Consider the following 15,013-nt stretch of genomic DNA (forward strand, 5'->3'; position numbering starts at 1 on the left):
ATTGACTTCCCCAGGCGTGCCTCACACTGGCAATCTATAATTTCCTTACATAACAGACAGGCCGTCTGCCAGCAAATTACACAAAACCAACAAATGCCCATTTACAGGTTTCAGAAAACGTGTGTGACCAAGTAGAACAGCAAATCTGCAGCGCCCCCTGGTGGAGGCAAGAAGAGCAACACTTGTCAATGTTCTAAACCATTTGCATAGCCCTACACCAGTGATGGACAACACTTCAGCAAATCTATGGGCAGCCCTCTAATCTTCAGAGAGGCCACACATTGGGCCTTAATCTCAGGGATGACTAAAAATTATACATTTTAAAATAATAACAAGCACTTGTGACCATAAAGCCGGGAGGAGCCGTGGGCCGCAGGTGGAGACTCAAAAGGCCACATGTGGCAGATAGCTGCCTTACATGGCGGTAACAACTATGACCTAGGTGTAGCCCAAATTCACAGTATATACAGAACACAAACACAGGTTAATCCCTTTCCATTTTAGATCCATAATATTGCATGGTATTTGCTATCTAAACATAATGGTAAGCTACTTCATGATCAAAATATCACAACAACCAGCATTGTAAAAATAGACACATGAAGGCAGAGAGACACGGTGTGAGGGAATGAGGATGGAGACTGAAAGACACAGGGTGGGTGATCAAGGCTGGAGAGACGTGGGTGGGGGAGCAAGGATGGGGAGATGCGGGTGAGAGCAGCTAGGCTGGACAGACGCAGATTGGAGGAACTAGGCTGGAGAGACATAGGTTGGGAGGAACTAGGCTGGAGAGTCAAGGTAGGAGGAGCAAGGCTGCAAAGACATGCGTTGGAGGAGCTAGGCTGGAGAGTCAAGGGTAGGAGGAGCAAGGCTGCAAAGACATGGGTTGGAGGAGCAAGGCTGAGAAGCATTGAGTTGGAGGAGCAAGGCTGGAGAGACATGGGTTGAAGGAGCAAGGCTGGAGAGACACAGGTGAGGGGAATAAGGCTGGAGAGACACAGATGGGTAGGGGTGAGGTTTTAAATTCATGATGGGCTGAGTATTTGAGACACATGGACTGAGATGATGAGTGACCTACCAGTATTCATTAGATTACACAAAATAGAATAGGCTGGAGAGACATGGATTGTAGGAACAAAGATGGAGAGACATGAGTTGAAGGAGATAGGCTGGAGAGACATGGGTCGGAGGAGCAAGGCTGGAGAGACATGGGTCGGAGGAGCAAGGCTGGAGAGACATGGGTTGTAGGAGCAAAGATGGAGAGACATGAGTTGAAGAAGCTAGGCTGGAGAGACATGGGTCGGAGGAGCTAGGCTGGAGAGACATGGGTCGGAGGAGCAAGGCTGGAGAGTCCTGGGTCGGAGGAGCAAGGCTGGAGAGACATTGGTCCGAGGAGCAAGGCTGGAGGAGCTACGATGGAAAGGCATAGGTTGGAGGAGCTTGAATAGAGAGACATGGGTTGGAGGAGCTAGGCTGGACAGACATGGGTTGGACGAGGTAGGCTGGACAGACATGGGTTGGACGAGGTAGGCTGGACAGACATGGGTTGGACGAGGTAGGCTGGACAGACATGGGTTGGACGAGGTAGGCTGGACAGACATGGGTTGGACGAGGTAGGCTGGACAGACATGGGTTGGATGAGGTAGGCTGGACAGACATGGGTTGGATGAGGTAGGCTGGACAGACATGGGTTGGATGAGGTAGGCTGGACAGACATGGGTTGGATGAGGTAGGCTGGACAGACATGGGTTGGAGAAGCAAAACTGGAGAAACACAGGTGGGTAGGGGTAAGGCTGTAAATTCATGATGGGCTGAGTATTTGAGACACATGGACTGAGATGACGAGTGATCTACCAGTATCTACTAGATTACACAAAATATAATAATTTAGTATTAATGACATCATGCCCAATTTATGACTAGGCTGCATTCTCTTTATTACTGGTTCAACTACAAGATGGCGGCATCCAGGGTATGCTCAGTCTCCTCTACAGTCCATGCACTCTCTGACTAACTTGCCACCCATATAGTAACATATGAAGATAATAATTGAATACATAGAGCACTCTTTTTCCAATAGAACAGAAGGTGCAACAATAATACAACAACCGCTATAGCAAACTCTCACTCGGGACATGGAGTAAAAATGGTGGCAGGAGTATTTTTGAGAACATAACCAAGGCGGTCAAAACACATTACTTCTGCTCAGCATTTTCATGCGTTATCATCCGGTAATTCCCTAGTGAAGTATAAATAATACTTCTATAAAAATATAGAAATAATATATAAAATCGAAGAGAACTTTCCCAGCATGCTAAGTTTCCAACCGCATTAATTCTAGAAGTCTGGCAATACTAGGAATGGACTATTGAATCCTTGGTACGCCGGGGATATTAACGGGTGCCGGGTGAGTGCTCGACAGTCAGGATTCCGACATCAGAATCCCGACAGTTGGGATCCCACCTGACAGGGGCTATTCTCCCTCATGGGGGTCCACAAAAACGGTGTGCACGCCCATTGAAATGCTAGGCGTACCCCTGCCTGCCCCCAATTCAGAGCAAAGCGGCCATATGAAAGGTAAGTCTAGACTTACCTTTCACACCGAAGAGAGAAAAAATCATTAGGTTGATTTTTCCTCTGTGTGGTTGCATACGAGCGGATTCGTAAGCGTACACATCCACTCGCTTCATTATTTATTTATTATTAATATATTACCAGTTTCTTATATAGCGCACACATATTCCGCAGCGCTGTACAGAGTATTTGAACATTCACATCAGTCCCTGCCCCAGAGGAGCTTACACTCTATATTCCCTACCACATGTACACGCACACACAGACATTCTAGGGTTAATTTTGTTGGGAGCTAATTAACCTACCAGTATATGTTTGGATTGTGGGAGTACCCGGAGGAAACCCACGCAAGCACGGAGAGAATATACAAACTCTGTACAGTTAGGGCCATGGTGGGAATAGAACCCATGACCTCAGTGCTGTGAGGCAGTAATGCTAACCACTACACCATCCGTCCTGCCGCGAGGATTTGCTGTTCGACGTGTCGGCATTTACCTGCATGTTACGACTGCGAATATTCGCAGTCCTAAGTATTCAAAAATACTTAAAAACGGTTATTATCTCTAAACGATAGCTGCTATGACCGCGTACACCTTTAATTAAACATTTAACCTTTATAAGGAAGGCATTAATTAAGAAGCAACAAACAAGCCCAGAATGTCTCGCCTGGAATTTGCAACTGTAAAACGTTTATTTGACATTGAGACTGAAGGAAATTAATTCCCAGGTAACACATTTTGTACTTAGGTAAGAAATACAAAACGAGCTAATTGAAGGTTCAGCTTTATCTGCCTCTGACACGAAGGTCCGCAACCATGGCGACGCGGCGTCTGTATTGAAACTCCATCTAATGGTGCGTGGCGCGGAACCAAATAAGGCATCTGTACTACAGACAGCGCAGAGATAATACATACAAAGCATGCAAAGTTAATTTATTACCAGAGGCGTAATCATCATATTCCCTAATGGGGAATGAAAAATACTTTAGCTAATTAGTTTTTTCATACAGCCACATGGCTTTGTGACTCCTTATACCGTGTTTCCCCGATAATAAGACACTGTCTTATTTTATTTTTTTGCTCAAAAAAGACCATAGGTCTTATTTTCGGGGGAGGGCTTATTTTAATAGACCTTGACAGCCCCACTGCGCCTTTAAAAAAATGCCCCAGTCAACAATTACCATCCCAGTCATCCATATTCTACCATACGGTACATGCCCCCACCTGTTTGTGTAACGGATCTCTTTAAAGGGATTACTGTACTGTACCAGTAACGGTATTGTTGGACCTGCCGGCGCTGTGTGTGCTGAGCGGCGTTGAGCTGAGCGGTGATGTGCGCGGCGTGATGTGCGCGGCGTGACGTCACGCCGCGCCTACCGCAATGCATCCCTGGGAACGGGAGCCGCGGTGTTGCAGGCGAGGTGAGCGGGCGTGAGAGGAGGTGAGAGGAGGTGAGCGGAGGTCAGCGGGGCTGAGCGGGGGCTACACTTACAAAATACCAAAAAATACATGGGAAATTTGATAGGGCTTAATTTCGGGGGAGGGCTTATTTTGGACCAGCGTCCAAAATCTGGGGTAGGGCTTATTATCGGGGTAGGTCTAATTATCGGGGAAACACGGTACCACTGGCCCCGGAGGTAACTGTAGACAGACATAGCAGGTGGATCACTATATGGCGGTACAGGGGCTTATAAATCAGGGGGACATTTAAACAATTCCTTGTTCTCTAGAGGCCTGGGTTTAGGGATTAGGGAAATAAAACATGTTGTAAATCCTTGATTTGCAGATTCCAACCAAGAATGATCGGGATTGACGAGTCGGGATATTTAACGTGTAGTTTTTTCCAGATTCCCTGAATAATCTGCGATCAGTGATGTCTGACGAATGGAGAATCACCGCCTGATGTATGGCCGACATACTGTAAGTCTGATAGGTAATGGGGGATAGATTTAGCTTACATAGAGGACTTTATTGACTGGACGCGCTTTCGGCAGTCCCTCCCGACTGGACGCGCTTTCGGCAGTCCCTCCCGACTGGACGCGCTTTCGGCAGTGCCTCCCGACTGGACGCGCTTTCGGCAGTCCCTCCCGACTGGACGCGCTTTCGGCAGTCCCTCCCGACTGGACGCGCTTTCGGCAGTCCCTCCCGACTGGACGCGCTTTCGGCAGTCCCTCCCGACTGGACGCGCTTTCGGCAGTCCCTCCCGACTGGACGCGCTTTCGGCAGTCCCTCCCGACTGGACGCGCTTTCGGCAGTCCCTCCCGACTGGACGCGCTTTCGGCAGTCCCTCCCGACTGGACGCGCTTTCGGCAGTCCCTCCCGACTGGACGCGCTTTCGGCAGTCCCTCCCGACTGGACGCGCTTTCGGCAGTCCCTCCCGACTGGACGCGCTTTCGGCAGTCCCTCCCGACTGGACGCGCTTGTGGCAGTCCCTCCCGACTGGACGCGCTTGTGGCAGTCCCTCCCGACTGGACGCGCTTTTGGCAGTCCCTCCCGACTGGACGCGCTTTTGGCAGTCCCTCCCGACTGGACGCGCTTTTGGCAGTCCCTTGAATGTGTTTGCTCTCACTCCTGACTGGATGTTTGCAGCCTCTGGGGGTCGTCACCCCCCCCTCCAGTATACCCTCATATCCCCTTTGGTGGTTACTTCCCCTTTGATATGGGACGTCCTAAGATCCTTTGTAAAATTACTTGGAACATTGTTGGACAGCACAGTGTAACACACACCTCTCTGAAATTCCTAGAAGGCATCTGTGCAGCTGACATCATCATTTTGTATATCACTGTTGTTGGGGTAACAAAGAATGCTAGCCTGCAGGATATCTAATCACCAAAGAACCCTACTATATCGTAGTGACAAATGCCCTCCTCAAAGGAGAAATATGGCAGTGCCCAGTAAGCAATTAATAGACAACTCCTTAATACAGAAAATGCAACACCTAAGACAGGTGCCGGCAACTTGTGGCTCTCCACCTGCTGTCGCACTACATATCCCTGCAGAGCATGCTGGGGTGTGTAGCTAAAGTACCACACTTTGGGCCTAATTCAGACCTGATCGCAAAGCAAATTTGTTCTCAAAATGGGCAATAACTTGTTGCGTTGCAGGTGGGGCAGATGTAACATATGCAGGGAGTTAGATTTGGGTGGGGTGTGTTTAAACTGAAATCCAAATTGCAGTGTAAAAACAAGGAAGTCGATATTTACCCTGCACAGAAGCAAAGCAACTCACCAAAAATCTAACTCTCTCTGCACATGTTACATCTGCCCCACCTGCAGTGCAGCATGGTTTTGTCCATTTTGAGAATAGATTTGTACTGTGATCAGGTCGACATTATGCCTTTTGCCCAATCCAATTCCCACTCATCTTATATTTAGGCTCGCCATACTATCCCTTAAACCTGGACACTCTTGATTGACACAGGTTACGCGGCTGATTAAAACCAGGTGAACAGCAGGCTCGAAGTCAGCCAGTCACAGAACCGATGTCACTTCATGAGTGTCCAGGTTTAAAGGGATGGTACAGTTGTCTCTCCACCACCCTGATCACTGCTTCCCATGCTAGAGTACAGGACTTTGCCCATGCTGCACCCCTTCAGTGGAACGCACTCCCTCGCTCCATTAGACTCTCCCCGAACTGGCAAAGCTTCAAATGGGCACTGAAAACTCACCTATTCATCAAAGCGTACCCTTCCACTGCATAAACCAGCTGGTTCTCCGACCCCTTGCCTGTTTACATCCTGCTATCTAACCACCACCCCCTCGCTTGCACCTCTTGTAATCTGTCTGTCTCCCCTTCCTACTAGATTGTAAGCTCCTCCGAGCAGGGCCCTCTTCCCTCCTGTTGTCAAAGCCCTCTTCTCTTCACATGTCACTCACAGCTGTCCCATACTCAAACACTCAGTGACCTTCTTAGTCCACATACTCCTCTCCATCATTGGCCACAAGCCTCTAGTAGTACATCGATTGAGTCCTCACTACTTATATTTAAGCTGTAATGTGTATTGTACTGTGGCGCTCTTTACCTGTACTCTACTTTTGTTATGTATTCAATGTTGTGCCGTTTTGTCTCCCTGTGCTGTTCCTTTGTACTGCGCTGCGAAACCCTTGTGGCGCCTTATAAATAAAATTATAATAATAATAATAATAAAAAGCCTAATTACTGTACACTAGCAACGGCATTTCGGATGGAAGGAGTTTGATCTCCACCAGTTTGTCGTTCACAAGCTCTTCAGCATCTGTGAAACATTTTTGAAGAATTATAGATGCATCTGTCTAATTTGCTGGAGAAGAACCTAACTCTGACAGATCTCATATCAAAAGAGCCAGGTGACTCGGCGGTGTCCCGCATGCGTTTGATACGATTAGCAGACAAGTCCTCCGCTAAATATACATAATGAGTTCTGGGTCCTTAGCATATGGGGCTCATTCAGACCTGATCGCATCGTGAATTCGGAAGGCTAGCGTTTATTTGAGTCACCACCCCGACTAGCAAATGAATATGCTGGCTGTGCAAACCTACTTGCAGCCGAGTGAAGAGGTCTGAAACCCGTTGTAACCGGCTCACCATCGACTAATTCATAAACTGGGCACAAGTCATCGCAGGCTCAGGGCAGCCAGACACACTCGGCGGTGCGATGGACGTCCCACCACTCCCATAAACCGCTCACACACGCCTACATTTTCCCGGCCCCTCCCAGCGTTTTCGTAGGCACGCCTGTGTTTTTCTTAGCACTCCCACTAAATAGCCAGATCCCTCCCCCCAGGCACCTACTTCCTGTCAATCACCTTGCGTGCGAATAGAAAAAGTAGCAGGACTTCAATGCAGGACGCATACTAAGGGGCAAAATTCGCAACAGTGTGATCAGTCTGAATTACCCCCATAGTCGCCAAAGTTCACCAGCAGCGTACAAGTACAATAAATCATGCCAACAGGAAACGGGACCAGGCGAACGATAAAACTATTGCGCTTACACAAACACCTCTCCTTATTGTTTTAATCAGAATACATTCCATATACAATATTGTTACAGGGCAGACATTTAAAGTTTAAAGCCCCAGTAAACACAGCAACCACATGCCTGACTCCAGCGAACGCTCACCTTGGAGGACGAGAGCTTCTGTGGAGATCTCCCCTGAGCTGGAGTTGACGCATTCTTCATTAGGATGCTTCTTGTTGTAGTGTCGCTTCAGTGAGCCGGGTATATTGCAGGAATAATGGCATAAGGCACAACCAAACGGCTGCAAGTAAATACAGAAACTAGTAAATACAGTATAGCTACATTCCTGGAGCTTCAGAAAACATAGGACAAAAAGGCAAAAAAGAACCAAAATCTTGTACCAATATGTCCTCCAACATTAAGCCTCAATACCCTATTTTTATTTCTGTTTTTCTTTTCTTTTTTTTTTTATCTTTATGAATTTAAACCAAATCTATTTTTTTAATTTTCATTCAAGTTATCCTGCGCCATATGATGTCCTTGTTTGTTTTTATATAGGTTAGGGCAGCACGGACGGTGTAGTGGTTACATTACTGCCTCACAGCGCTGAGGTCATGGGTTCCATTCCCACCATGTGTTATATATACAGGGCAGTACGGATGGTGTAATGGTTAGCATTACTGCCTCACAGCGCGGAGGTCATGGGTTCTATCCCCACCATGTGTTATATATACGGGGCAGTACAGACGGTGTAATGGTTACATTACTGCCTCACAGCGCTGCGGTCATGGGTTCCATTCCCACCATGTGTTATATACACGGGGCAGTACGGACGGTGTAATGGTTAGCATTACTGCCTCACAGCGCTGAGGTCATGGGTTCTATCCCCACCATGTGTTATATACACGGGGCAGTACGGACGGTGTAATGGTTAGCATTACTGCCTCACAGCACTGAGGTCATGGGTTCTATCTCCACCATGTGTTATATATATGGGCAGCACGGATGGTGTAATGGTTAGCATTACTGCCTCACAGCACTGAGGTCATGGGTTCTATCCCCACCATGTGTTATATATACAGGGCAGTACGGACGGTGTAATGGTTACATTACTGCCTCACAGCGCTGAGGTCATGGGTTCTATCCCCACCATGTGTTATATACACGGGGCAGTACGGACGGTGTAATGGTTAGCATTACTGCCTCACAGCAATGAGGTCATGGGTTCTATCCCCACCATGTGTTATATACACGGGGCAGTACGGACGGTGTAATGGTTAGCATTACTGCCTCACAGCACTGAGGTCATGGGTTCTATCTCCACCATGTGTTATATATATGGGCAGTACGGATGGTGTAATGGTTAGCATTACTGCCTCACAGCACTGAGGTCATGGGTTCTATCCCCACCATGTGTTATATGGTGGGGATTATATGTGTTATATACACGGGGCAGTACGGACGGTGTAATGGTTAGCATTACTGCCTCACAGCACTGAGGTCATGGGTTCTATCCCCACCATGTGTTATATATACGGGGCAGTACGGATGGTGTAATGGTTACATTACTGCCTCACAGCGCTGAGGTCATGGGTTCTATCCCCACCATGTGTTATATATACGGGGCAGTACGGATGGTGTAATGGTTACATTACTGCCTCACAGCACTGAGGTCATGGGTTCTATCCCCACCATGTGTTCTATATACGGGGCAGTATGGGTGGTGTAATGGTTAGCATTACTGCCTCACAGCACTGAGGTCATGGGTTTTATCCCCACCATGTGTTATATACACGGGGCAGTACGGACGGTGTAATGGTTAGCATTACTGCCTCACAGCACTGAGGTCATGGGTTCTATCCCCACCATGTGTTATATATACGGGGCAGTACGGATGGTGTAATGGTTATAGCATTACTGCCTCACATCACTGAGGTCATGGGTTCTATCCCCACCATGTGTTATATGGTGGGGATAGAACCTGCGGAATGTGTGTGCGCTATATAAATAACTGGTAATAAAGATTATAATAGTGCCTGAGGCATGACGAAGTGGTACACCAAAACCGTGAAAACCTTGCGTCAACCTTTTTCGTGTCAGCATAGTGCTTCTGTTTACCTTTCGACCATGCAACCAAAGGTATGTTGACCATTTTCAGGTGTTGCCCTGTCGATCCTATGATCCGTACCCCTCCAGTGCACGGAATCTCGCTCCTATCACTGATCTCCCGCGCAGCAGCTGCCACTACTATGGGTGTTAATGGGGCAATGACATTTGTAACGGTGGAAATCGATAGCCGTCGGTGTTGTACTGCACCGTTCATACATCACCCCCTTTATTGGGACAGCCTGTCATGTGATGTCTTCTCCTCCATAATAGCACTTAATACATATACCCCAGAGTACAAACTGCCGTGCTACAGGCTGTTTTTGAAAAATTACAGTTGGAAGCTGGTTGGTTGGTACTTTGGGGGTTATTCAGACTTGATTGCTGCTCTGCTTAACTGCGGAGCCCTGGGATCAGGTATACACCACCCCACCAGAGTGAAATGGGTATGGATCATTGGGTCACCAGCAAGTAGGTCGACACCACTAGCTCGACATGCAAGAAGGTAGACATGACTGAAGGTTGATATGGGTTTTTTTCACTCAAATGTCGACACAGTCAACATAAACCCTAAAGCATAGCACTGTGTCCCCTCGCTACGCTGCGCTCAGCACACTATTTAATTCTCCCACCACGCCCTAGTGGATGGTAGGGCAAGAAAATATCACCTGTCGGCACACGTCGGCTAAAAAAAACAGTAAAAAAAACCCCATGTCGACCTTTTGACTGTCAAGCTTCCCCATGTCGACCTAATGACCCCGTCGACCTATCCCATATCAACCTCAAGTCATGTTGACCTTCCTGACTGTTGACCTACTTGCTGGTGACCCAATGACCGTAATCCCAGTGAAATCCTGAACTGAGCAAGTCTGCAAATGACTTAGCGTGATGTGCGAAAATTAGCTGGATTCGCCATTAGCCTCAGATGCAAGCCGGGTTGATTTCCCCACTGTGTGCAGGCCAGGATTTACTCAGCGGCAATGATAGAATCAGGCTGATCAAGGGTCGAGCTGACGTCACATGACTTCTCCTCATACACCTGGGCACGCCCCTCACCATATAATGATTCCCCAGTATGTGCAGTGTGTGCGTAGCCCAGGACTCACTCAGCGGCTGTGATAGAATCAGGCTGATCGGGGGCGGAGCTGACATCACATGACTTCCCCTCACACACCTGGGCACGCCCCTCACCATATAATGATTCCCCAGTGTGTGCAGTCTGTGTGTAGCCCAGGACTTACTCAGCGGCAATGATAGAATCAGGCTGATCAAGGGTGGAGCTGACATCACATGACTTCCCCTCACACACCTGGGCACGCCCCTCACCATATAATGATTCCCCAGTATGTGCAGTCTGTGCGTAGCCCAGGACTTATTCAGCGGCAATGATAGAATCAGGCTGATCAAGGGTGGAGCTGATGTCACATGACTTCTCCTCATACACCTGGCTGATCACATGACTTCCCCTCACACACCTGGGCACGCCCCTCACCATGTAATGATTTCCCAGTGTGTGCGTAGCCCAGGACTTATTCAGCGGCTGTGATAGAATCAGGCTGATCGGGGGTGGAGCGGACAATCACACGCCTTCCCCTGAAATGCCTGGCCACGCCTGCGTTTTCCATGACACTCCCAGGAAACGGCCGGTTACCACCTGTCAATAAACTTTCTTACAGACGGCGATCAAAAACAGTAGCAGAATTGTATTGCAGGACAGAGAACGGAGCTACAAGACGTACGCGCGTGCAGTCTATCGATTGTCAACCAGCCCCCAAAATTCGCACTACAGATTTTTCTTTTATTATAAATACTGTAAACAATCTTTTGTCTTGGTCAGTTTCTCATTTCTATTCAACACTGAGAAATGTGTGTACAGTGCGCAGGCACCTTTACAGAAGCGATCTGTAACCCCCCCCCCCCCTCTGCACAGCGCATACTGAACGCTGTGTATTGTATTTATGGTCATCTCCAATTCTCCCACCGCAATCCTGCACTGACCATCTGTGACAACCTCCAGAAACCCTGGAGTGCTCGGCCATCCCCTGGGTGAATAAAACCACAGGCTTAGGCGATCTCTCCTCCATAACTGATATTTTAGCACCGCATGCCGTAGAGGAGCCCCCCTCCCCCCAGAGGTAATTCATTCGGAGTGTTGGCTCTGGATCGCAGGCTGGCTGCCGGCTGGCTGCTATTATCTAAGGATTATGTAAACTGTCACTTTCCCTTTGCTGCAATTTGTCATTTCTTTTCAGCCGCGTTGCTGACAGGTAGTCAGCTTGCAGGTGCATTATATACGCTGCCGGGAACCTATTCAGCGTTTCTCAAGTTTGGATGTTTCTATGGTAACGATGTAAACATCGCCATTAGGAGCAAGCTTAATGGCACGGTTATTTAAATAGTCCGTTCTTTCACCTGTTCCAGTTATGCAGTGCGCTGCGGAACATGGGGAGATGCAGCGGTGAGCTGACCCGCGCAGGAAGTCTTATCAAATTAGCCCCTTCCAGCCTTTAATATTGCGACAGAATTAAAAATGCATTTGGCGTCCAAATACAGTTATAAGTGCCCAGTTCTACAAGACAGAGGCATAAAAACTATATACACACTGGATTACAGTGTATTCAGAATAGAACACCAATGTGTGCTGTAAAGAAGGTTAGAACGATCTGCGATTCCCTGCATAGTTTATCTGCTTTCACGATAGACCTGGAAAGGTCTTGTCCAACCCCTAAGAAACACGTCAGACACTAATATTGTGGCACTATATAAATGCAAAGGTATCATTAAAAAAATATATATATTGTTTCTATGCAGTGTAAATACTGGCTACTTTTGCATTTAGCCCACAGATGCTAGAACCCAGCTTTACTTTTATGGGACGTACACAGTAGAAGACAATGTTAATGATGTGCAGGATAACGACCATCATTAACAACATTTTTGCGAACATCTTCTGATTGTGTATGAACTATATCCTTAATGATGCGCGGGTGGTTAGAAACATCCTCCATCTTTTGTACATGCAAGACGATAGTGGTAGTGACGGCATCAGTTCCGTCCCATCGCTCGTCAGTGCCGGTCCCGGTCAATATCGCGCTGGGTGCAAATGGTCTGGTGGGTACCCAGCTTTAATCTGCAATTTAGATTACAGGAGCAGTTGTAGGAAATACCATCTGTTTCAGGGAGACGGGCAGGGTGGGGGGGGGGGGGGGCGGCAAGGGAGACGGGCAGGGTGGGGGGGCGGCAAGGGGGACTGGTGGCGGGGACCCAGGGCAAGCTCCGTTGCGTCTCGTGCCCACGCGCTGGCTGGCCAGCCCCTGCAAAGATGAAGCTAGCTTCATCTGTGTGTGTATAAAACAGAAATGCCATTACTGTCGGCACCATCGTTACCACTATAAATCTACATGTATCTTGCAAATAATCATAGGGAATTTGATTAGAATTTGTTTAAAACATTTAGGCTGGCAGCTCGTCGCCAAGGGGCCCCAATCACAGCAAGTCCTAATAAAGCACAGCTGCGACACGACACCTTATAATTTTAAAACACTTCAGAAGCATAAAGGGATTTTTCTGTGCATTTCAGCCTGGTCTTCATTTGAACGCATCATCATTTACAAGTCAATGAATGAAATACCCGGGAAGTGCACAAATGTGGTTCTTCCCTCAGCACCAGGCAGCACAAATAATTATTGAACATGATTAGCAAATTATCTTCTAGTCTGCCGGTTCACAACCTGGGGTACTCGTACCCCTGGGGGTACTCTGCACTCGTACCCCTTGGGGGTGCTTGAATATAATATTGGTAATGGCGGAAGACATATTCTCCCATTGCCTTGAACCAAGTCACGACCATTCCAGTTCCGCGTGCACCCTCATCAGCGTCTCCTCGTGCCTTTGCCTACCAGCAATCCACTGGATGCTACCCGCGCTGACACGGGTGGAGGAATCAGTGGCAATAATCCTACAGGTGTTAGTGGGAACCCCGGAGACAGTACACAGCCAGCGGCCAGACACACAGGGGCCCGATTCCTGACCGCACACTACTCCTCCGCTACCGGAGACAGCACACAGCCAGCGGCCAGACACAGAGGGGCCCGATTCCTGACCGCACACTACTCCTCCGCTACCGGAGACAGTGCACAGCCAGCGGCCAGACACAGAGGGACCCGATTCCTGACCGCACAGTACTCCTCCACTACCGGAGACAGTACACAGCCAGCGGCCAGACACAGAGGGGCCCGATTCCTGACCGCACACTACTCCTCCGCTACCGAAGACAGCACACAGCCAGCGGCCAGACACAGAGGGGCCCGATTCCTGACCGCACACTACTCCTCCGCTACCAGAGACAGTACACAGCCAGCGGCCAGACACAGAGGGACCCGATTCCTGACCGCACACTACTCCTCCGCTACCAGAGACAGTACACAGCCAGCGGCCAGACACAGAGGGACCCGATTCCTGACCGCACACTACTCCCCCGCTACCAGAGACAGTACACAGCCAGCGGCCAGACACAGAGGGACCCAATTCCTGACCGCACACTACTCCGCTACCGGAGACAGCACACAGCCAGCGGCCAGACACAGAGGGACCCAATTCCTGACCGCACACTACTCCGCTACCGGAGACAGTACACAGACAGCGGCCAGACACAGAGGGGCCCGATTCCTGAACGCACACTACTCCTCCGCTACCAGAGACAGTACACAGCCAGCGGCCAGACACAGAGGGACCCGATTCCTGACCGCACACTACTCCTCCGCTACCGGAGACAGTACACAGCCAGCGGCCAGACACAGAGGGGCCCGATTCCTGACCGCAAACTACTCCTCCACTACCGGAGACAGTACACAGCCAGCGGCCAGACACAGAGGGACCCGATTCCTGACCGCACACAGTACAGAGCCAGCGGCCAGACACAGAGGGGCCAGATTCCTGAGCGCACACTACTTCTCAGCTACTCCGTATAAGGACACCAATACCGCTCACTTCCACTCCACTTCTAAGTACTGTGGCTATTTCAAAATGAGAGGAGGGGTACTCATATATGAAATGCCTAATCAAGGGGTACGGGAGAGAAAAAAGGTTGGGAACCGCTGGTCTAGTCAATGGAAGGATTATCACCACTCATCACCCCTTCTGCCTGGTTCAATCATGGTGCAATATAGAAACCCGAGTGTAGCTTTAATAAAGACGTAATGTTTGGACAGTGTCCTAATCCAATAACAACGTCAGGCCGGCCCTGGGGACATGTTCCTGCAGGGATCCCTTCTGCCCCATGAATAATACATCTCCTCCTGGAATACAAAACGCGTGGCCGTAACCAGCCTTACAAATCAGATTCCTCATTATAAAGAAACGGCAGCCTGACCTTTGTATCACATCCTTGGAGAGTGT

At 48.8% G+C, this 15,013-nt stretch overlaps 1 protein-coding gene across 3 annotated transcripts in view; it reads right to left on the reverse strand.

Annotated features, from left to right (window-relative positions):
* ZFAT (zinc finger and AT-hook domain containing) overlaps positions 1–15,013 on the reverse strand; it is a 116,673-nt gene that overhangs the window by 20,992 nt on the left and 80,668 nt on the right. For all 3 annotated transcript variants that reach the window (XM_083144885.1, XM_083144886.1, XM_083144887.1), the window contains one exon: positions 7,673–7,811. In XM_083144885.1, coding sequence (XP_083001011.1) covers positions 7,673–7,811 — 139 coding nt within the window. The remainder of the gene's footprint in view (positions 1–7,672; positions 7,812–15,013) is intronic.

This window comes from Crinia signifera, chromosome 5 (assembly GCF_055691185.1).
Source record: "Crinia signifera chromosome 5, ASM5569118v1, whole genome shotgun sequence".
In the NCBI taxonomy this organism is placed as follows: domain Eukaryota; kingdom Metazoa; phylum Chordata; class Amphibia; order Anura; family Myobatrachidae; genus Crinia; species Crinia signifera.